The sequence below is a fragment of the Lepidochelys kempii genome, chromosome 9 (genome assembly GCF_965140285.1).
Source record: "Lepidochelys kempii isolate rLepKem1 chromosome 9, rLepKem1.hap1, whole genome shotgun sequence".
Lineage (NCBI taxonomy): Eukaryota > Metazoa > Chordata > Testudines > Cheloniidae > Lepidochelys > Lepidochelys kempii.
Window position 1 is genome coordinate 58,391,973 of NC_136388.1, and position 22,636 is coordinate 58,414,608.

General features: G+C 46.8%; 1 protein-coding gene across 2 annotated transcripts in view; it reads left to right on the plus strand.

Annotated features, from left to right (window-relative positions):
* The window catches only part of FAAH2 (fatty acid amide hydrolase 2), a 31,259-nt gene extending 9,868 nt beyond the window's left edge, over positions 1–21,391 (plus strand). Inside the window, exons 4-11 of one of the 2 annotated variants that reach the window (XM_073360580.2) lie at positions 206–415; positions 7,029–7,148; positions 8,021–8,156; positions 9,433–9,550; positions 12,509–12,628; positions 14,602–14,713; positions 16,453–16,647; positions 18,217–21,391. In XM_073360580.2, the coding sequence (XP_073216681.1) occupies positions 206–415; positions 7,029–7,148; positions 8,021–8,156; positions 9,433–9,550; positions 12,509–12,628; positions 14,602–14,713; positions 16,453–16,647; positions 18,217–18,392 (1,187 nt within the window). In that variant the 3' untranslated portion in view covers positions 18,393–21,391. Of the gene's footprint in view, positions 1–205; positions 416–7,028; positions 7,149–8,020; positions 8,157–9,432; positions 9,551–12,508; positions 12,629–14,601; positions 14,714–16,452; positions 16,648–18,088 lie in introns of both variants that reach the window. The other variant, XM_073360582.2, reaches the window with a different exon arrangement.
* Positions 21,392–22,636: the final 1,245 nt, after the last annotated feature.

Below are 22,636 nucleotides of genomic sequence, written 5' to 3' on the forward strand. Positions count from 1 at the left end.
CCTAGAAATCACTATTGGTCTGTTGGGGATGGAAGCAGGATGAGGCACTTGTTATTTCTTGGGGATGAGACCTCCTTCTGGATCTTGGCAGCATATGGAATGATCACCCATCCATAGGATCTCGCACTGGCATAGCTTGTAATCTCAAGGGGATTGTTATTGCATCTCTGACCCACTATATCTGTTTTTTATCTTGTCACCATAGGGATGCCCAACACCTCTGGCCTGGTTAGCCGTCGCAACTTGATCTCCACGTCAGATGCTCTGGTGGTGTCACGGTTAAAGCAAGCTGGTGCAATTCCACTGGGTGTGACCAATTGCAGTGAGCTGTGCATGTGGTATGAATCTAACAACAATGTCTACGGCAGAACGAACAACCCATATGACCTGCAAAGGATTGTGGGTGGCAGCTCAGGTGAGCCGGTGCCTCTTGGCAGGAAGCCAATACTGCAGTGCACAAATGAGTTTACCAAATTCCTCTTGTTGATCACTTTGTACTTTAAAAGCTGTGCAGATGGTTAACTGGTTAGCCACGCACATAGCTGTCATATAGCATGTGGGCAATCTGATACAATGGGAATTCAAAGGAGAACGTTTTGGCTGTTGGGCATTGTGACGGACTGATGATATTCTGTAAATTACATAATGTTTGTTCAGTATATAAGATAAGTTTATTGAATTAAATTAAACCATATTGAATTAGGGTTAATAACTTCAGAGTATATTGTATTAAAAATGTAACCGTGTATGTGGTGTGTGGCATTATATGTACCTTCCCTAGTAAGGAGAGGGTATGCTAAAGAACTTCCTCTGGCATCAGCCTTGAAGAACCTTGAAGAACACCCCCGCCCCTGGAGGGGATATGCATACAGGGAGTCCTTGGATTTACGATGCCCGATTTACGTTGGACGCCACTTACAAAGCTTTTCACTTTCAGCCTGTTTCACCCCTATGATGCTTGTTTCGCCCTTATGATGAAAGCCAGCATGGAGAACAGCACACATCACATGCTGAGCCTCAGCCAATCACAGTTTCACTGTTCAAGCTTTCTGATTGGCTGAGCCCGGGGCTGGGAGCCAAACAAAAACAAGCAGCAAGGCTACCTGGCAACAAACTACCCTGGCCGGGGAAGCCAATCAGACAAGTGACTGCAAAGGACCTCCTTCCAGCTCCATTCATTGTAATATGACCACAAAGTTATTTACAAACAGTTCTGTAAAAAGCAAACCCAGTTCTGCAAAGTATGTTGCCAGCATTCTGAGCAGCTGCCTGCCTTCCTGGCTGTCTGCACAGCCTGTCTCCCATCACTGAACGCAGTGCGTCTGTGAATAGGGACATATACAACATGTACAGCTGCTACAGAGAAATCTACAAGGAGAAGAGGAGAACATCTGTCCAAAAACTTCCTGAGATACTTTCTTTAAGATTCCAGAGAAGACTCCAGAGAAACCTGCAGCACAGACTTCAGAGAAGCCCCCAGCCAAGAGCCCTTCAAAAAGTTCTGGAAAGTCAAAGCATATGTGATTTTATACATTTATTCAAATGCTGTTTATCAAATAAATACATTGATGTTGCTACATTAGTCATCTATAATTCATTTAGTACAAAAATCTGGGTTATTGTGGTGAAAATAGTGTATCAAGCCTTGGTTCAGGAACCAATCCCCCTTTATGCTATTGATTCCTTTGGGAAAACGGTTTCGACTTACAATGCAATTCTGAGAAACAAATTGTGTCATAAGTCCGAGGACTCCCTGTATAGTGGTTCAAACTGGATTCTGCAGCGATGAACAGACAAAGAAAAGACTTCTGTATACAAGCCTGATTTTTAAATGACTCAGGGCGTTCTGCCTGATCCAACAAATGGCCAGGACCCTTAAAGGAGGATTGAAAGGACTTGTTCTTTTGAGGCTTCATAAGAATGTGTGCTTGCTCTGTGCTGAAGCTCTGGTGAACTTGTAACCACAAAGAAACCCAGAGGGTTGGGTGATCACTGGTAAGCTTATTAGGAGGCCTGAAGGTTCTTTTATTGATTGTAATGTTTTCTCTGTAATGCTTTTTGCCTTAAGAATAAAGTAGATTTGCATAGGAAGGGCTGTGTCATAACTTATATCTGTAGTAGTACCTCAGTTATCAGTCTCTGAAGAGAAAGCAAGCTGGTTTTTTTAGGTTGACTGTCTGTGCTGGGAAATACACAGTGGAGACAGGGAACTGTTCACCGTGGATGCCCCAGTCAGGAGGGAAGGAGATATGTGTCTCCACTGAAGAAAGGCAACTTCTAGGGAGCTGAAAGCTTGAGAGTGGATGCCCTCACTGGACCCCAGAGGGGAAATACAGGGGCAGTTGCCCTGACCTGTGACATCTGTGGTGGCAGTGATGGAAACTGTAATAGTGTGACCTACTTAAGTTCAGTAAAAGCAAGTTCTATAGAAGGAAAAGCACAGAGGGGAAAAAAGTCTTTTTTTGGGAAAAGGAATAGTGAAAAGAGAGATGGGAAAATGAATTGTCAACAGCTGTAGACAAATGGGCTGATTCAGCGATGCAAAGAAAGGGAGATCAGCCTGAAGACAGAACAAACTCATAGTGAATTTTCATAGACACTAAGGTCAGAAGGGACCATTATGATCATCTAGTCCGACCTCCTGCACAACTCAGGCCACAGAATCTCACCCACCCACTCCTGCGAAAAACCTCTCACCTATGTCAGATTTGCTCTATTCCCGTGACCAGTCAAGAAACAATGCCAAGTTCAAAGGGAACCTCCAGCCTGCTGGCGGAGGGCCTAGCAGATGGGGAGAGTCTTGGAGCCAACACCTTGGAGAGAAGCAGGGATGAGACTGACAGATACAGCAACTGTGTTCCGTCCAGATGCCACTGCACCACTGCAACAGGAATGGTGGACAGCCCAACATCTGGAGCCAGGCAAGCTCCAGCTAGAGAGGGATTGAGTGTGTCTGGAAACCAGCAGCTTGCAGACTGGTAGCAGCAGCATCAGTGTGAGAGAGAAAAGAGGGAGAAGCAGCATGCGGTGAGAGAAGAGGACAGCGAGCACCAATATCAGATCGAGTTGGAGAAACTGCTCCAGCAGAACCATAGTCCAGTAGGTGAAGCCAGTACCCAGTTACCTGTCCCCATGGGTGGTGTAGTCTCCAAATTACTTGCTCGACATAGGGAGTGTGGTGATGTGGATCCTACATCCTTTTGAAAAGGGGTGTGAATTGAATAAGGTGGGGAAGGCGGACATGACACCTGGCTCCTCTGCTGTCCGGGACAAAGGCCTTGGACACTTTTATCCTTATGGGAAGGAAGGACTATAGAGATTATAATCGTTGTAAGCAAGTTTTGTTGCAAAGGTTTGAGCTGACTCCTACAGTGTGTAGGATAAGATTTCAGGGAGTTCAGAAAAAAGGGGACATGACCTGTGCTGAGGTTTCAACTCAAATTAAGGGTTATGTAAGGAAACGGGGAGCTGAAAGCCTGAGATTGCGTGCACAACTGAGGGGAGATACAGGTGCTGTTGCACTGAACAGTGACAGATATCTCCTCTACTTCTTATCTAGTGTCACTTCAGGGCTTCCTTGCTGGAGTAGCTTCATGCTGACATCACTGAGTAGTTCTGACATATTTACACAAATTGGGCAAATCACATGGGCAAGAAGCTGCTCTTCTCCTACTGGTCCCCTTGTGCGTGTGTAGCTGGAGGCTCCTGTTCCATCTGTCTGTGCGATTGCTCCCCACTCGGATGGTTGGTTATCACTGCCAGAAAGGTTCTAGCAGAGTCCTGAGAGATCACCTTATTATCTTTCACTCTGGCCCACACTCGGGCCCCCCTCCTTCTGGCTGAGCAGGTGTAGACAAGACTGTATTTGGAGCGTGGTCAGTACCATTCAGAACTGACCAAAGGGGTTGTGTTGAGTGACGCAATGTCTTTCAGGGGAACTCCTCATGTCTCTGGGGGCAGAACATGCTGCCTCAACAGAAAGAACTTCTAGCCTTCAACAGCTTAGGGCATGGGCAATCTTTAAAAAAGGGAAGAAGGAGGATCCTGGGAACTACAGGCCAGTCAGCCTCACCTCAGTCCCTGGAAAAATCATGGAGCAGGTCCTCAAGGAATCTATCCTGAAGCACTTGCATGAGAGGAAAGTGATCAGGAACAGCCAGCATGGATTCACCAAGGGAAGGTCATGCCTGACTAATCTAATTGCCTTTTATGATGAGATTACTGGTTCTGTGGATGAAGGGAAAGCAGTGGATGTATTGTTTCTTGACTTTAGCAAAGCTTTTGACACGGTCTCCCACAGTATTCTTGTCAGCAAGTTAAGGAAGTATGGGCTGGATGAATGCACTATAAGGTGGGTAGAAAGCTGGCTAGATTGTCGGGCTCAACGGGTAGTGATCAATGGCTCCATGTCTAGTTGGCAGCCGGTGTCAAGTGGAGTGCCCCAGGGGTCGGTCCTGGGGCCGGTTTTGTTCAATATCTTCATAAATGATCTGGAGGATGGTGTAGATTGCCCTCTCAGCAAATTTGCGGATGATACTAAACTGGGAGGAGTGGTAGATACGCTGGAGGGGAGGGATAGGATACAGAAGGACCTAGACAAATTGGAGGATTGGGCCAAAAGAAATCTGATGAGGTTCAATAAGGATAAGTGCAGGGTCCTGCACTTAAGACGGAAGAATCCAATGCACCGCTACAGACTAGGGGCCGAATGGCTAGGCAGCAGTTCTGCGGAAAAGGACCTAGGGGTGACAGTGGACGAGAAGCTGGATATGAGTCAGCAGTGTGCCCTTGTTGCCAAGAAGGCCAATGGCATTTTGGGATGTATAAGTAGGGGCATAGCGAGCAGATCGAGGGACGTGATAGTTCCCCTCTATTCGACATTGGTGAGGCCTCATCTGGAGTACTGTGTCCAGTTTTGGGCCCCACACTACAAGAAGGATGTGGATAAATTGGAGAGAGTCCAGCGAAGGGCAACAAAAATGATTAGGGGTCTAGAACACATGACTTATGAGGAGAGGCTGAGGGAGCTGGGATTGTTTAGTCTGCAGAAGAGAAGAATGAGGGGGGATTTGATAGCTGCTTTCAACTACCTGAAAGGGGGTTCCAAAGAGGATGGCTCTAGACTGTTCTCAATGGTAGCAGATGACAGAACGAGGAGTAATGGTCTCAAGTTGCAGTGGGGGAGGTTTAGATTGGATATTAGGAAAAACTTTTTCACTATGAGGGTGGTGAAACACTGGAATGCGTTACCTAGGGAGGTGGTAGAATCTCCTTCCTTAGAAGTTTTTAAGGTCAGGCTTGACAAAGCCCTGGCTGGGATGATTTAACTGGGAATTGGTCCTGCTTCGAGCAGGGGGTTAGACTAGATGACCTTCTGGGGTCCCTTCCAACCCTGATATTCTATGATTCTATGGAGGGCACAAAAGTGATCCAGGGGCTGGAAAACAAACTTTACAATATGATGCGTAAGAAGCTCAGTCTATTCTGCTTCCCGAAGACAAGTTAGTGGGGTGGCTTGGTCACTGTGCATAGGTACTTACACATGGAAAAGAAGTCTGAGAATGGGGGACTTTTCAACCACGCTGACAAAGGCATAACAAGACCCAGCATCTAGAAGATGAGGAGTACTTGTGGCACCTTAGAGACTAACCAATTTATTTGAGCATAAGCTTTTGTGAGCTACAGCTCACTTCATCGGATGCATCTTATGCTTATGCTCAAATAAATTGGTTAGTCTCTAAGGTGCCACAAGTACTCCTTTTCTTTTTGTGAATACAGACTAACTAACACGGCTGTTACTCTGAAACCTGTCATCTGGAAGATGAAGTTCCTATAGCAGTGAGGGTGGTTAGAACAGCTGATTGGTGGGAGTGGTGGACTCCTCAATGCTTGGAGTCTTTAAAACAATATTAGCTGTCTTTCTAAAAGATATGCTTTAATTCAGCTGCTGGGAGATGTTCTGCAGCTAGGTTCGTGGGATTTGTGGTGGACAGTTGTGGTCCCTTCTGGCTTCGTAATCTGGGTCTCCATGTTAATTCCCTTCTTCCTGGGGAGAACAGGATTGCCTGCATTGCCCTCAGCATACTCATAACACTCGCAGTTTTGCATTTAAATAACTATAATCCGGTCTCAAGCTTCAAGGCTTCAGCCAGTTGCCTGCAGGGATCAGGAGGGACTTTTTCCTCCAGTGTGCAGTTGGTCCATTCTAGTTTTGTTTGGGGTTTTTTCCCCCTTCTTCTGAAGCATCAGAGATTCTTCCTAGGTGGAAATGGACCACCTGGACTGGGTGGACTCTCTATCCTTCATGGAGGAGAAGAGGGTGAAAGTCTGATAGCACACAAGCACAGACTTTCAACTGACCAATTATTTTTGCAGAGGCACCAGGGGATGGAACAGGGGTGTGTGTGTTGGCGGGGCGGGAATCTGCAGGTTCTCCTACATTGCTTCTGCCTCTCTACCACCGGCTCGTTGGTGCCATGCCAGTGGGACAGTGCCCTGAAGTTTAGAGAATCGGCTTTCTTAGATGCCTGGTCGGAGTGTCTTGCCCAAATGTTCAGGGTCATATTGATCAGCAGATTTGGGGTCATGGAGAAATTTTCCCCCAGGTCAGATTGGCAGGGACCATGGGAGGTTTATCCTGCTGCTGCAGCATGAGGTGGTGGATCACTTGCTAGGCTCATCTGAGAGTATCTCACCTAATCAATTCGCTGCCCTAACATGGGCCTTGGGCATTGGTAGCACCTTGGTCTCTCCTGGTCTTTGCCTGTGGCACCAGCAGTTTAGTCTCCTGAGGACTGAAATAAGAAAAGTAATAGGGCTCAGCATGGAGGTTTCTGGGTCAAAGTTAGCAGCCTGTGATAAGCAGGAGGCCAGATCTAATGGTCCCTTGTGGCCTTGAACTCTGCGACTTTCTGCAGGGAGAGGAAGCAGAGCTCCTTTGTTCTGCCACAGGCTAGCTGGCTGCCACAGCGCATTATGCAGTGGACATAGGGAAAAGTGATAAGTCTCTGGTTTTTGTTTTCATGCAGGTGGTGAGGGCTGCGTCCTGGGAGCTGCCTGTTCCGTAATCGGGGTGGGCTCAGATATCGGCGGCAGCATTCGGATGCCTGCTTTTTTCAATGGAATCTTTGGACATAAACCCACCACAGGTACCAAGTGTCCAGGATTGAGAATTTGCATCTTCTCTCCCCCTGAGTCAGACATGACACTGGATGTTTTCCCACTGGCAGGGTAACCACAGGCATCAGTGTGGGTGTGTGGGGAGGTGTTCCATGTGCCCCCTTGTGACATATTTGTATCTTTTTGAGAGAGGATTTTCAGTACTAGCTTATTGCTGGATGCTGGAAGTCAAATTCCTCCCCAGTGTAAGTCCCTGGAAGCTAGTGGAGTTAAACCAGAGATGAATTTGGCCTGAGAAGTTAGAGAAGCTGACCCTGTCTCCTTTATTTTAGGAATCAGAAGCTGAGACTGGACAACAGGGGTTGGATCACTCAATGATTGCCCTGTTCTGTTCATTTGCTCTGATGTATCTGGCATTGGCCACTGTAGGAAGACAGGACACTGGGCTAAATGGACCATTGGTCTGACCCAGTGTGGCTGTTCTTATGAGTTAAACTCAGGGAAAGTGTGGTGACATCAGACCTGACACACTAGATATCAAATCCTTGCGATAGGACATTGACAGGGTCAGTGTTTCTGACTCAGCAACAAAATGGCTGGGTGTTCTTGTAGCTGCAGTCTGTCATTATTCTGTGAGCCTCTCATTACCATGTAACTTAGTGGCTGGACGACCTAGTGTGGCTGGACTGTAGGCAGCCAAGCGGCATGCTGCTCTGGTCTGTTTCATCTGAGCACTTTTTTTCCCCAAGTGGCATGTGAATCATATGAGCATGTGAATGGCGCTCTCATATGGGGAAGTCCAAAGGGCGGCTCCTCTCTGACAATCACCTTGGCTGAAGTTGTGTTTGCAAGGATGCACTTTGCCATGTAACGACTAACTCGTGTGCCTTTGCGCTTTTAGGGGTGGTCCCCAATGATGGTCAGTTCCCCAATGCTCTGGGGGTGCGGACGGAGTTCCTGTGCACGGGTCCCATGTGTCGCTATGCTGAGGACCTGGAGCCCATGTTGAGGGTCATGGCTGGGCCTGGAGTCAGAAAGTAGGTCGCTCTTATCACTTTGTGAAACTCATCGTTGATCTCAACCACTTTCTGGCCAGGAAGGCATATATCTGATTATTTCTGATTACTCCTTTCATGTGCCATATGTTAAGTAACTGGTCCAACCTGGTTGATGACTCGAAACTAGTCTATCAAGAGAGGATGTCTTAGAATTCAGGTTGCAGAAATCTTTAAGTCTTCATAGGGAAACTCAGGGGCACAAATGTGTCGCATCTTGCACAACAGATTTGCTTCTTCAGCAGTGGTGCCAGCTTGGCACCTGACACTGGGGTTAGTCTCTGTATCGGATCTCCTGTATGCAGGTGCCATAGGCATTGACTCCCCACAGGCAGTCATCCCTCCCCCTTGTGAGTGATATACATTCTGTCTATTTGAAGCTTCACACAGTGAGTCCTCTGCTGGAGCGTTTTGGAGAGAGTGAATTATACTGATTGAATAGCTCTCCTCAAAGGGCCCAGAACATGGGAAATGGCTTAAAATAAATGCAAAGTCAGTGTACAGTATCTTATAGGTTACTTCTCCCTCCTACCTGGCTAGATTCTTACAGCCGCTCCACCTCATCCCAGCCATCATGACCCTTACTGGCTGCTCTTGGATCCCTCCCCCTGCCCTTACCTCAGCACATTCAGGTGTAGTCCTTTCATTCCAGAAGACAAAAGCACACTAGCCAGTTGGGGGTCTGTGCTTTTGCTCCCTGAGGCCTCCCTATCCTGTATGGAGGAGAAGAGACTGAAAGTCTGACAGCACACAAGCACAGACTTCCAACTGACCACAATTATTTCTGCAGAGGCACTAGTGGTGAGAACAGGGGGAGATCTTTTAGGTTCTTCTACCCTGCTTCTGCCCCTTTACTGGCTTTTTGCTGCACATGTGTCCTTTACATGTCCGTGTTCAGCTTTGTGTCTACCTCCGCACTGGCTGTCCAATGCACATGCTGAATGCTGTTCCTAATGCTTGCTGTTGGCTGAGCGATCTAATATGGAGGGGCATCTTGTAAGACAAAGATTTTCTTAAAACAAAAAAGAAATGTGGAAACTGCTGACCCAGTGACTGTGTGTGACACTGAGGCAAACAGCCAGATATATTTAATGCCAACACCTAGCTATTTGTATGTCAGTAGCAACTGTCTCCTTTCTAACATGACAGATGTAGTAGAACATCTGAGGAACTTTAGCAAGTGTGTGAGCAGTGTTTCCATCTTGGGAACAGCAGGAGATGGAGACTTGTGACCCAGGTATTGTTCCTTCCACTGCAGGCTGAAGCTGGATGAAAAGGTGTCACTGGAGAAAGTAAAATTCTACTGCATGGAGCATGATGGGGGTTCAGTTTTCGTGTCCCCTGTGGACAGGGAAATTCTTCAGGCCCAGAGAAAGGTAAGAGGGACTTGGTTATTCAGGCATTCGGATACCATGGTGAGAAGCATGGTAGACAAACCTGGAGGGAGAGGTTCAGAGAGTCAGTTGGATAAGAGATGACTTGCTCTACCTATGTCTGTTCCATCTCTTGTTTATCATGGCCCTTATATGCTAGTACTTTTGAATGGGATGCTAATCAGTTGAATCAAGAGCATGCTGGTAGGAAACCTGAGATCAGCTATGATTAAGGCTACATTTTAGTCACAGGTATTTTTAATAAAAGTCATGGACCGGTCACAGGTGGTAAACAAAAATTCACAGCCCATGACCTGTCCATGACTTTTACCCATGACTAAATCTTGAGTGCTCTGGCGGGAGGGCACCGCGGGTTCTCGGGGGGGGGGGGCAGGGGGTGTGTGGGGTGGGGTGCCACAGAACCCCCACTGGTGCTGGTGGGAGAGGGGTTGGGGCTGGAAGGCTCCCTACCTATTCCGTGTGTCTCCCCGGAAGCGACTACATGTCCCTTGGCTTCTAGGCGGAGGCACAGTCAGGGGGCTCCGCGCGTTGCCTCTGCCCCAAGCACCGGCTCCACAGCTCCCATTGGCCGGGAACCTAGGAGCTGAGGGAGGGACATGTTGCCGCTCCCGGGGAGCCCCCAAGGTAAGTGCTACCCGGAGCCCTCACCCTCTCCCATGCCCCTGCCCTAACCCTGAGCCTTCTCCCAAACCCAAATTCCTCCTGCTGCTGCGGGGGCAGTGGTGCGGTGGCCCGAGACTGACCCAGCAGTGGCTGGTACAGCTGGTTCAGGGGCTGTCCAAGCTGCTCAGGCGGCCCCCAAGCCAGCCGCACCAGCTACTGCAGAAGTCACGGAGGTCCCAGAAAGTCACGGAATCCGTGACTTCCGTGACTAACTAGCAGTCTTAGCTATGATGTAAGTCGTAAACCAGATGAGTTTGGTTGACTGTCTAATCTCCAATGGAAGTTTGTTCACATTATATACTCCTGGGGGAATTCTGCACCATTGCACATGTGCAGAATTCATGTGTCCAGCAGAATTTTATTTTTAATACATTCTGTTCCAGAAATACTGCAATTCGGTCTTTCGCCCACCAGAGGCAACTGTGGCACCAGAACAGCCAACAGTATGAATGCAGTGGGTTGTTCTGGTGCCTCAGTGGCCTCTGGTGGGCAAAAGGAGGAACTACAGCACTTCCTGTGAAGAAAAAAAATTCTGTATGCGCGCAGTGGCACAAAATTCCTCCAGGAGAACAAGTCCATCACAGCACCTGGCCTGTTAGGACAGAGTGGGGCATATGGGGCTGCTGGGGGGGTGTCACAGACTAGAGTTCAGAATGGGTAGACAGGCGGACAGACTGGGGCGTGGGCTCAGGAGCTAGTTGGGTGACAGCGTTGAGCCAGGAGCTGAATGGGAGTGGGGGACTGCAGAGACCCATTGGGATATGGGGTGCGGGGACAGGGGCAGATGTGCCTGACAGAATGGGAGAGGCTTGGGATCCGCCAGGGTCTGCATGGGGGAGGCTCCCCAACTTCCGAACAATCCTGCCCCTGTCCCCTGAAAAAAACCCATTCCATACTTCTCCCAACCACACCCAACAACCCTCCAGGTTCACTCTAGGCTCCTTCCCTCTTCCTCAGCTCTTCCATTACCCCTGACAGTTCTGTATTGTAATTTAAATGAATTACTCAAAGTTCTGCATTAATATGCCTAGTAAGGAATCTAATTGTCAAAAAAATTGAGATATTTTTTTTTGGTCTGTATTGTTACAGACATACTTGCTGACAGGTATTTTGAAATAAATTACCAAAATAATTGATACTGGTATGATTATATTGTGTTATTTTGACAAATAAAATATGCAGAATTTTGAGGAATTTTAAAATATTGTGTGCAAAAATTTTAATTTTTTGGCACAGATTTCCCCCAGGAGTTAATTAAATTATAAAACTACCAAATAATTTGCATCACTGTCAATATCTGCACAGAGGAAAGCAGGACTGAAATAGCCAGGGCATATTACAAATTGAAATTGTAGTGCACTGTCAGAGTTGTATACAGGAAACTTGGCACTTACTGCATACATCATTAACAGATGGGATCTGACCTCATGCTGAGCCAGCAGCACAGAGCTAGGACACTGCTGCTTAGGTCCTGTCCTTCAGATGAGACGTTAAACTGAGGTCTTTATATATAAAGTTATATAACTTTATAACTATAACTTTTACTTATATCTAGTACCAGTTTATGTGGAATCTTAAAGATCTAACAGTTCTAATGTCTAGCTTTTGGACAAGTCATACATGCAGAGTGAGCCATGAGTTCCTTACACAAGAATAGGTTGTTCAATGTTCTTGCCAAATTCCAGTTTGGATAATTATATTTTACCTGCATAAAAGTCTCCTTGTTTATATTGTGGAGATTCTTTGGGATTTTTTAGAAGGGAAAGAGCCATAATACCAGTCATAAAAATATAATGTTTATAAAATCCAAGGGTGGATCTGGGCCACAGCTGTGTGTAGAGTGCCTTTCCCCTTTTGCTCGCACAGTCTTTGCCCAGTAGAGTGTTCTGTCACTGTACCTGATGATGAAAGATGCTATATTAAAAAAGTCCTGTTCTATTCTGGTCCCCTTGATGCTAGCTTTGGGGTACCCTGACTTTGTTCAGCTGATAGTTGCAATGAAAATTTTCTAGGGAACATCTGATCTTCATAAAATGGAGCAGACTCTACCTGTTGGCCTTGAATATGGAGACTTGCATGCCTTGGACTTGTAGTACCCAGCTACATAATAAAAATGGGGGGGTCCACATCCTGTGTGACAACTCTGTGGGCTGTGTTTGGCCCACTGGCCTTAGCTACCTTAGCTTTACCCAGACCCACCAATCTCTCATTGCTTCTGAGAGTAGTGAAGTATCACATAACATGATGGATACACTCTTCCGCTTGTATTTCCATAAGGTGGTGGAGCACCTGGAGACTCGGTTTGGGGTCCAAGTTCAGCACATAACAATCCACAAGATGAAGTACGCTTTCCAGATCTGGTCTGCTATGATGTCTTCCCGGGACAGTGATGGGCAGGTGCGTCTGATTCTGACCAGGACACAAGCATACTGCAGCGGAGAGGAATCTGTCATTTGTCAGTAGACAGAGAGGGGGACATGTACATGCTTGATAGGTTTGGGACCCAGCTGCATGTCTCCTCTCTTCTTCCACTGTCTCGCTCCCCACTTCTACCTCTATCTTCCTGTAACTTTAAGCATTATCCTCTTGTGTCAGCCACTTGTGAGGTGACTGTAAATCCAGTGATCTAGTAGATGAGGGACCCCTTTTAGCATTCTTGCTTTGGCCTTTTCTGTGCAAGTCCTTACAGACTCAGCTAAGCAGATGGTTTTCTAATTCGCTAGTTTTGCCTTCTTTTCACTCTTTTCGCTGTCAGCAGCAGCGGGGCGATGCAGGTCAGGACTGAGGTGCATTAACACTGCTGGGAAGTGGAGATGGGCAGGACTGAAACTAAAGATGCTGTTGATAAATTCTATAGTCAGTTGCTTGACACACTTTGGTTTGTTATGAAATATACTTGAGAGCAAATAACCAATGTCAGTCCGGTTTATTGCTGTGAGCCAATAATAATACAGTACAGGAAAAGGGTTCTATGTGATGCTGGTCTCCAGGAGCAGACCCGTGCAGCATTGTTACAGTCACCTTACGCGGAAAGTCTGCTTCCAGAGTTACGTTTCAGCTGGTTAGTATCTATAGGATGATTTTACAAGTTACGTATTCCTTTAGATGTCACTAAAATTCAGTCCATCAGTTTGTCGCAGTTCCTTGTTCTGTTCCTTTCGTTGTCTTTGTTTTGGATACTAGCATTCCAGGTTCTGGTTCGTGAAAGTACCTTCTTGGTTTGCACCTGGGTAGAACAATCATATGTCTTGTCCTCTTCCTTTGGCACATTCCAGTACTTGTCCATGAGAATAACTCCCTATCTGTTACTATGGTAAAAATCCTCATAGATACTGATCCTGACAGCTTTCCTATCTACCTAAGCTAAGGTTTACGTCCGGTAATGCAAGGTGTTATGGGATACTTACCGTAAGTGAACAGGATTATAGTATAGCAAGTTAGGTTATATAACTGCTATGATATTTGTTCTTAACGCTATTTGTGCTTAATGCATACTCATGTGTATGTATGGTGTGGATGATATATGTACTAGCCAGCATATAGTGGTCAACAGTGCTGCAAGTTAGTGTTAATTTTCATTGGCAGGTCTGTGTTATACAGCTTTTGTATTACAATACCTACCTGCTCTGTGGTTTGCTTAAATTGCTGGTGTCCCTCTTCTCTCTCACTCATTTTATTTATTACTTCTGACTCTTCTTAGGGTTTGTCCTGACCTCCAAGCACTGTACAACAGTATTTCATGTCCGCATCCCATAGCATACTTAATGGGCTACATATGCAAATAGCAAAAAGGCTCATCTCCCTGAAAGATACAATCCCAAGCAGCCCTGCCATGTCCCATTCCATCAGTCTTCCTCTTCTCCAGATCCAGAGAGAAAAGCACTAACATTCATGTAAAAATGGTGAACATCCCCAAAAAATATTTACTTCTGCCCCTCTTATTGCCTGATCTGGGGTACACCATCAGAAGTAGACAGTGCCAGTGGTTGAGCACCCTCCTGGCTGATGAGGATTTTCCCACAACCAGTACAAAATCTCCCTACCAGATGAAAATATACCTCCTCAGTTCCTCCTTTCTCCCGGATGTGGTGGGCCGGTCAGTTGGTTTAGCAGTGCGTGGGAAACCTGCCAACGCCCCATGTGAGTCTTGTATTTAACAATAATTTTCTGTTCCGCTATGGATGGGGATTGGTCACTTTTGGTGCAGTATGTGGTCTCCCCACCCTGCTCAGCAGAGAATGCAGATAATCTGGTGACTGTGATAATGCTGCTGGTAATGAGGGGTTCAGCGCTTTCTCTTATCCTGTCACTCACTGCATATTAACTACAACCCCCTGCCAGCATTGATGTGATGTGTGTGTTAATTGCAGGAAGCACAGCTGTTCACAGACCTGCTTGGGGATCATGGGAAGCCTGTATGGCCGCTGTGGGAGCTGATGAAATGGTTCCTGGGGATGTCTTTGCACACCATCCCAGCCATTGGTAAAGTCAAGCCATCTCATTTAATGGGGCTTTCTGTTTAAAAAATAAATAAACCCAAGTTAAAATGAATTTGCAGTTGTTTATAATCCTAATTTACAGCCTGTGGCTATGAAAGAAGCTCTCTTTGTAAGATTATGATAGTTTGGCCAGTGTTTGGTCAGATTCCAACTTGGGTAAATACATTCTGCCTCCTTAAATTCCTACCCAGCTCTTCCAGTTGGAAAGTTGATGATTTAGTTGGGGATTGGTCCTGCTTTGAGCGGGGGGTTGGACTAGATGACCTCCTGAGGTCCCTTCCAACCCTGATATTCTATGATTCTATGATTCTATGAAAAGGTATTCTTCACATCCTATCCTAAACAATAGCTATGTGCTGTTATACACAGTTGCCACATTCCACCCAAAAGATTGCTGCATTTAACAGGGCATGAGTGATTGTATACACATTATAGCATATACAGTGCTATAAGTGATGTAGCACTTGAAGGAGGTATGTATGTTGTGGTATATGACTGAATAGAAAATATTGGGAGCTATGGTATGGAGTTGGGTGGGAGTTCTGTTTTCTGGCTCTTGAGCTTTTTACTGGAATGTTCCCTCTTCGTTCCAGTTTTGGTTTGGTTTTTCTCTGGGCTCAAGGCAGGTAAAATTATTTCTAATAATATACAGTAAGTGTGTACAGATATTTGAAGTATGCAAATGCCAAGGATGAAGAGGAATTATTTAGGGTGATTCTTTGCAAAGGAAAATGTAAGTGGAATATTAGGAAAAACTTCTGAATGCTGAGGTCATGAGGTTTATCTGGCTATGGAATAATCTCCTGAGGGAAATGGCGGAAACCTCGTTGCTTGAGTCATTTAAAACTGTATCAGATAAAACATTGGACAATGTATTGTAGGGTGTGGTCTCATACTGGCAGATTTTATGGGAAGCACAGGGGAAGAATATACCAATAACCTTCTAGAAATTATAGAACAAAAAGATCTGGTTGTTCTAGTTTCTCATCTGAGTCAGTCCATGCTTCTGGGAACACATCTTAATGGGCAGGGGATGACATGCTCCTGATGACGCTGTGAGAAGACAGGAGTATTTTCTTTCTGACTCAGACTTGGAATGTTTCTCTTTAAAACAAACAAACGAACTCTTCAGGTACCTCACATAGAGCTGTTTGAACCCCTTCAACCTTGAATTCTTTGCTATTACATGTAACAAATGTGGTTCTTAGACATTAAGGAGTTAATATTAATCTTCCCAGCTTCTTTGGTCAACGTGGAGAGGAACGGAGTACTTGCGGCACTTTAGAGACTAACCAATTTATTTGAGCATAAACTTTCGTGTGCTACAGCTCACTTCATCGGTAAATGAATGCGTCCGATGAAGTGAGCTGTAGCTCACGAAAGCTTATGCTCAAATAAATTGGTTAGTCTCTAAGGTGCCACAAGTCCTCCTTTTCTTTTTGCGAATACAGACTAACATGGCTGCTACTCTGAAACCTGTGGAGGGGAATGTCACATTCAATCATCCTGCATGTATGGGCAGCACTTGCTCTAGCCACATGCAAGCCAGGAAACAGTCTCCTCCCACCTGCTCCTGGAGCAATTCCCATGCTCCCGTGTCTAGTCTCGCCAAGAAGGGGATATTTTTCCAAGGTGCTTTGTAAAGGAGACTACACTGTGTGATGTGCTGTCTCTTGTTTGCCTCTCTGGAATACCACATGTGTGTTTGCTGTTGCTCTATAGCCCTGGCACTGACAGAGAAGCTGATGAAACTCAACCCTGGTGGGAATGCCAAGCTGGTGAGCATGGGACACAGCCTGCGGACTGAGATGATGAACTTGCTGGGGACTGATGGGATGCTTTTGTACCCTTCCCACCCCATAGTGGCACCTAAGCACTACTCTCCCTTGGGGATGCCTTTCAACTTCGCGTATACAGGTGAGCAGCCCTTGAGTGGTGGGAGACAAGCTGGCAATCTCAGCTGTGCCAGAAGTAATCGGATAGCATAGTACTATCTCAAAAGGCCTGTTCCCAGTAGTGAAAGCATATCAAAATGAGGGGTGGGTCTCATGAGAATCTTTCCTTTTAAAAATTGGGCAAATGTATTCACAGGTTCAAGAGAGCAGTCTAGCCATATGCTGTCTCACCCTGGAGAATGCGAGAGGTGGCAATCATAGCCTCTAGCGGGATGCACTGCGCCTCTCACTTGTGCTGCAAAGCAGTTGCTACCAAGCAATGGTTGTGTTGGTGGTCTCTTGGCCCATAATCCTAGATGAGGAGCTTTCTGGAGCAGGTCTGTTTTTGTTTTACTCCTTTGTGTGCTGCTTAAGGCCTGCTCAGAACCTCTAGGGGCTACAGTAGTGTAGATGCTACTGTAGTGTTCATTCTGAGATGTGATTTTTCTGGTTGCACATCAGGAGACTTATGCAGATGCTCTGCAGGGGCATCTGCCTATTAATTGAAGAGTAAACTTTTAGAAGAGTGGGAGCAGAAACCCACTTATGTTTGGGATGAACTCTTGAGTTCTTGCTTCTGTGTTAAAGGAGCCATGTAAGTGCTATCTGAACACAACACTATATCCAGGTTGACATGTGTGGAGAGAGCAGTGTGGATGACCCTACAAGACATTTTAATTTGGGGCAGTTACCTTGCTAATGGAGTTGTAGCCTGTGACAGGTGCTTCTCACCACCCTGTAAGTGATGGACAGTGTCTACAACCACACTTTAAATCCATGTGGTATTTCTGGGCCTCCTATTGGTGATGGCCATTTGACTGAAGTGTGACTGCAGTAGCATGGGAACCCTCATATCAGGGAACCTAACTGGTCACCTTCATCCTCTTTACAGGATGGGTGTTAAAGCTGTATCACATGTGTCCCTTTCTAGCGAACATCCAGGGGTTGCCACCCATCCTGAGATTTCCAGGATTTGCCCCATTGATATGCTTTGCATGGCTTTCTCAAGTCTTGAGTCCCTTTGTCTCAGTGCTGCACTATGATGCAGTGTGGTTTTGGAATAACTTGACACTGTATAGAATATCATCATGAAAAAGGGCCTCTCAAGGTCATGATCTTGAGGTGTGGTGATGTTGCGTGACTGTTGTATCTCATGTGATGCAGTAGTTTGACCTTGTGAGACAAACAGTTTAGTGGCACTTGTAGATCCACTGCTAGTTGGAGGCTCCAATGTGCAGATTTCTCATTAAAGTGGGCAGATTCCTAGATTCTAAGGCCAGAAGGGACCATTGTGATCATCTACTCTGACCTCCTTTGTAACACAGTATAGAGAACTTCCCTAAATTAATTCCCGTTTGAACTAAATCAGATCTTCTAGAAAAAACATCCATCTTGATTTAAATATTTTCAAACTGTCCTTGCAGTCTGTACTGGATCAAACTCACTGCTTACCCTGTGAACTCTCCAGAGGCCACAGCAAGTGACGTGGATGAGAAGGACCAAGGATGGAGCACTTTGTGTCTATTCTGATCTGCCCTTCTCTTTTTTTCAGCTGTTTTCAATGTCCTGGGCTTGCCTGTCACCCAGTGCCCACTGGGCTTGAGCAGTGAGGGACTTCCCTTGGGAATTCAGGTGGTGGCAGGCCCGCACAATGACCATCTGACACTGGCTATGGCTCGATACCTGGAGAAAGCTTTTGGAGGCTGGGTTTGCCCTGGAAAATCATAACGCTGAATTCCTAGGACCCCCTCATGGCAGGAACACGGAGACAATCCTTTTCCCAAAAGCTAGCAATGGGCATCAGTGCCTGTTTGGATCAGAACAGTAATGCTCCCTCCCATACAACCCAAGCTCCTTTTTGGAGCAGCGTGGGCAGGCTAACCCAGCCAGGATTAAGTGCTCATTCTCCTCCAATCAGTGGCCAGGTGCTACTGCTCAAGCTCATGTTTTCAACTGGAATTTTCTCGTTTTCCGGCAGACGATGATGGGAGAGGAGCGAGTGAGTATCCCCTACCAGCTTCTTTCTGCAGGAACCTCAGAGTTCTCATGGATTCTGAATGGAAGGCTCATGCTCTTGCTGGGGGAGTTGGTAGCATGTGCCCAGATTAGGTGGGCTGCCACTGTGAGACCACTACTTTTTATTTTCAGTTATTTTCTTTCTCTGTTATGTTTGCCTCTTAAAGACAAAGGAAAGGGACAGGTAGAAGGGGCAGGCTGGACCGTGGGTACTAAAGGGTTATTTAGGGAATACTCTTCCAGCATGGTGCCTGCTGGAGAGCAATGTTCAAAACTCCCATGAATGTGTAAACTTGCTTGCTGTGCAGCTGGGATGCTCTGCTTTCTCATTCCCTGCCTAACTTAACTGTCCATGAACAACAGAGTCACTGGTTACCTGCAGCCCAGCTGAGCTGAGTCCAAGTGAACAGGTTTTTGTATTTCCCTCACTAACTGCAGAAGGGAAAGGGGTTGCATGTGGTGTGTTTCTGCTTTAAAGCATTTAGCGCCGAAGGCAGGGCGCCCAGCCTGGTAGCACCACCTCCAGTCTTTCATGCACAGCTGCTCCTTCAGGGGCAAAGGAAGCATTGGCCTTTGACCTGCACACTGCCAGCCATGGGTTTGGCTCAGAGTAAACTCTTGCTGTGAGATACCTGCTCTGCTGGGATCAGTGTTGCACCAGAAAAGGGGAGAAGATGTTTCTCCTAGAGTCCTAGGTGGCTTCTCCAGCTTTTCCTTTCTTTTCCACTCCATTGGGACAGTAGATTATGACTAAGCTGCCTAAGTCTTTTCCGTCATCTCCCTTCAGAAAAGTGTAACAGTACTGCTAGATGTAGAATTTTGTCCTCCCTTGGCTCTGGGCCCTAATTTCATGTGGTCCCCAAGAGGGTGCGCACAAGCACTGTGGGTCACCAGCTGTTTCTTTTGAGCAGTAGTGTATGTTTATCAAATGTAAATAACTCAGCTGGTATTAAAGAGATTGCATCCCTCCAGTTCATGGCATAACTGTGTCCTCATTGTTGAAAGCTTGCAATCGTTGCCATATGGTTCCAGGTTTTGTGGTTTCACTGGATGTCACCAACTAAATGGCTTGCGCTGAGTATGTTCCTGCACAGGAGACTCCAAGGAAAACTGAGGGCGCTGTTCCCCTGAACCACGCCCCAGCATCGTGGTGGTGTGCTGTATTTCACATGAGATGTCAATTGAAGCCGTTTCCAGTTGTGGTCATTAAAGGTCCCAGGGTGTGCACGCACTCCTGTCGAGGGCTAGCTTATCCAAATTCCAGCACGTACAGTCACATCAGTGTGTGAACTCAGTCCATGTTTTTCATTATGTCTTCTTCCTAACCCTTGTTCTGTTGTGGTGTTTGTGGAGTATAGTTATCACCCACCACTCCAGAGGTGGCGGCATTTCAGTGGTAGAAAAAAAAATTGGTTATATTTCTAAGCTGTGAAAAAACAAACTAAAATCAGCCAGCACTCCCTGATGAGTGTCTCCTTTAGTTATTCCCCTTGTTATTGAACAGAACACTTTAAAATCTTGCTTCAGGTATTTGACGGTTACCATGCTTAGATTCAGTCACAAGTCAGCAGTATCTATTTGTTTGAGAGGCCAAATTGCTAAATGTTGCAGATCATGTACTCTGTGCAATACTCTTCACTTTTTATTTAACCCAATGCCCTAATTTTGGTCATACCCAGCTACTTAGCTACACACAGATGTGACGTGTTCTTACCCCCAGGGTGCAGTCTGGGAGCCGTTGGAACTACTGTGCGCCCTATCAATTCATCTGGGTTGGCCTCTCTCACACTGCTCTGCTGCTGTGACCAGCCAGCCTCTCCAGGCCCTGTTGTCACCCAACACAACAGCAGGTGGTGCCAAACATCCAACTGAGTTACCTGGGTGCTTTACCAAAGCCACTTAAGGATCAACTATGGAAGCACCAGCTCTCCAGCCTTGCACCCAACTGGAGTATAAACCCAGAATTATACTGCCTTGCACTGCACAGGGATCTGTATGGTGCAAACTCATTAAATTAATCCACTTCCCCCTTGATGTGGGGAACAAGCTGAGATTTTCCCAAACACTTCACTCAAAAACACACTGGTTAAGATAAAACAAGTTTATTAACTACAGAAAGATAGATTTTACGTGATTATAAGTGATAGCAAACAGATCAAAGCAGATTACCTAGGAAATAAAACCACAAACTAAGCCTAATATACTAGACAGATAGGATTTGAATTAGCAATATCTCACCCTGACTGATGATGCAAGCAGGCTTGCGAATTCCTGAGGCATAGGCTGCCTTTGCAGTGCAGCCTGGGTTCCCCTCGCCCATTCCAAGTCCTTTGTCTTTTAGAGGTTCTTCCAGGTGCTGAGTTGCAGGGGAGTGAAGACAAATCATGATGTCACTTCCCCACCTTATATAGTCACTGTCTATGGCAGGAACCCTTTGTCCAAGCTAAGTTCCCAGCCCAGTCTGTGGAAAAATACAGGTACCAAAATGGAGTTCAGTGTCATGTGGTCTGGTCACATGCCCTTGCATGCCTTGCTGAGTCGTAGCACCCATTATTCATAGGCTGGCTGAAGGGTACCCAGGCAAGCACAAACCTTGTCCATGGTCCATTGTCTTTGCTGATGGGCTATTAGCACTGTCTAGCTCAGGGGTGGGCAAACTTTTTGGCCTGAGGGCCACATCTGGGTGGGGAAATTGCATGCAGGGCCATGAATGTAGGGCTGGGGCAGGGGGTTGGGGTGCAGGAGGGAGTGTGGGTGCAGGAAGGGGCTTAGGGCAAAGGGTTGGGGCAGAGGAGGGGTGTGAGGTTTACGAGGGGGTTCAGGGAAGGGAGTGCAGAGTGCAGGAGGTGGCTCAGGGCAGTGGTGCAGGGAGGGATGCAGAGTGTGGGAGGGGGCTCAGGGCAGGAGGTTGAGGTGCAGGAGGGGTGCGGAGTGTGTGGGGGCTCAGGGAAGGGGTTGTAGGGTGCATCAAGAGGCTCAGGGCAAGAGGTTGGGGTGCAGGAGGGGTGTGGGGTGCACCAGGGGGGTGGGGTGCAGGCAGGGGGCTCAGGGCAGGGGGTTGGGGTGTGGGGTGTACTAGGGGGTTGGGGTGCAGGCAGGGTGTGGCAGGGGGCTCAGGGCAGGGAGTTGGGGTATGGGGTGCAGGAGGTGTTCGGGGTGTGGGCTGTGGCCTGGCGCCACTTACCTGGAGTGGCTCCGGGGTGGCAGCGGTGCGCACCAGGGTAAGGCAGGCTCCCTGCCTGCCCTGGTCCCAGCCCCGCACTGCTCTGGGAATCGGCTGGCACCACATCCCTGCGGCCCCCGGGGGAGAGGGCTCCGCGCGCTGCCTTTGTCTGTGGGTACCTCCCCCGAAGCACCCATTGGCTGTGGTGCCATGGGGGTGGCAATCCCATGGGGCAGATCCAAAGCCCTGAGGGGTTGGATCCGGCCCGTGGGCCATAGTTTTCCTACCCCTGGTCTAGCTTCTTCATTGTTGTACCTGAAAGGCTTGTTGTGGGTGTTTCCAACTTCACAACATCTTTCAGTAACACACACTGTGACATTGCACTCCATATGCTTTATGAAAATATGCTTATGAATGTGAATATGACATAACTGGAATATGCTTTATGCTAAATACCCATTGTAAGGTATCATTAGAAAGCTTGTAATCTACTCTGTGTGTGTTCATTCTATTTGTTTGCATGTATTATTTCTATGTCTGAATTAAGAAACATAAGATATAAACTTGTATTACTGATGTAAACATATTAAGTGGAAGCCATTAAGGATGCTTCAGAATCAATGAACTGTGAATGGGTTTATTTACCTGCAAGCCTTCCTGTGTACGTGTGGGCCAGCCTGTGGGTAATGAAGAATGAGGTCTCACCATGTCACCTGGTACTGAAATCCATCTTAAATCTTGTACTTTTCCATTTAGAAGGAGGGGTGGGGGCCAAGCGCATACAAAAGATCCT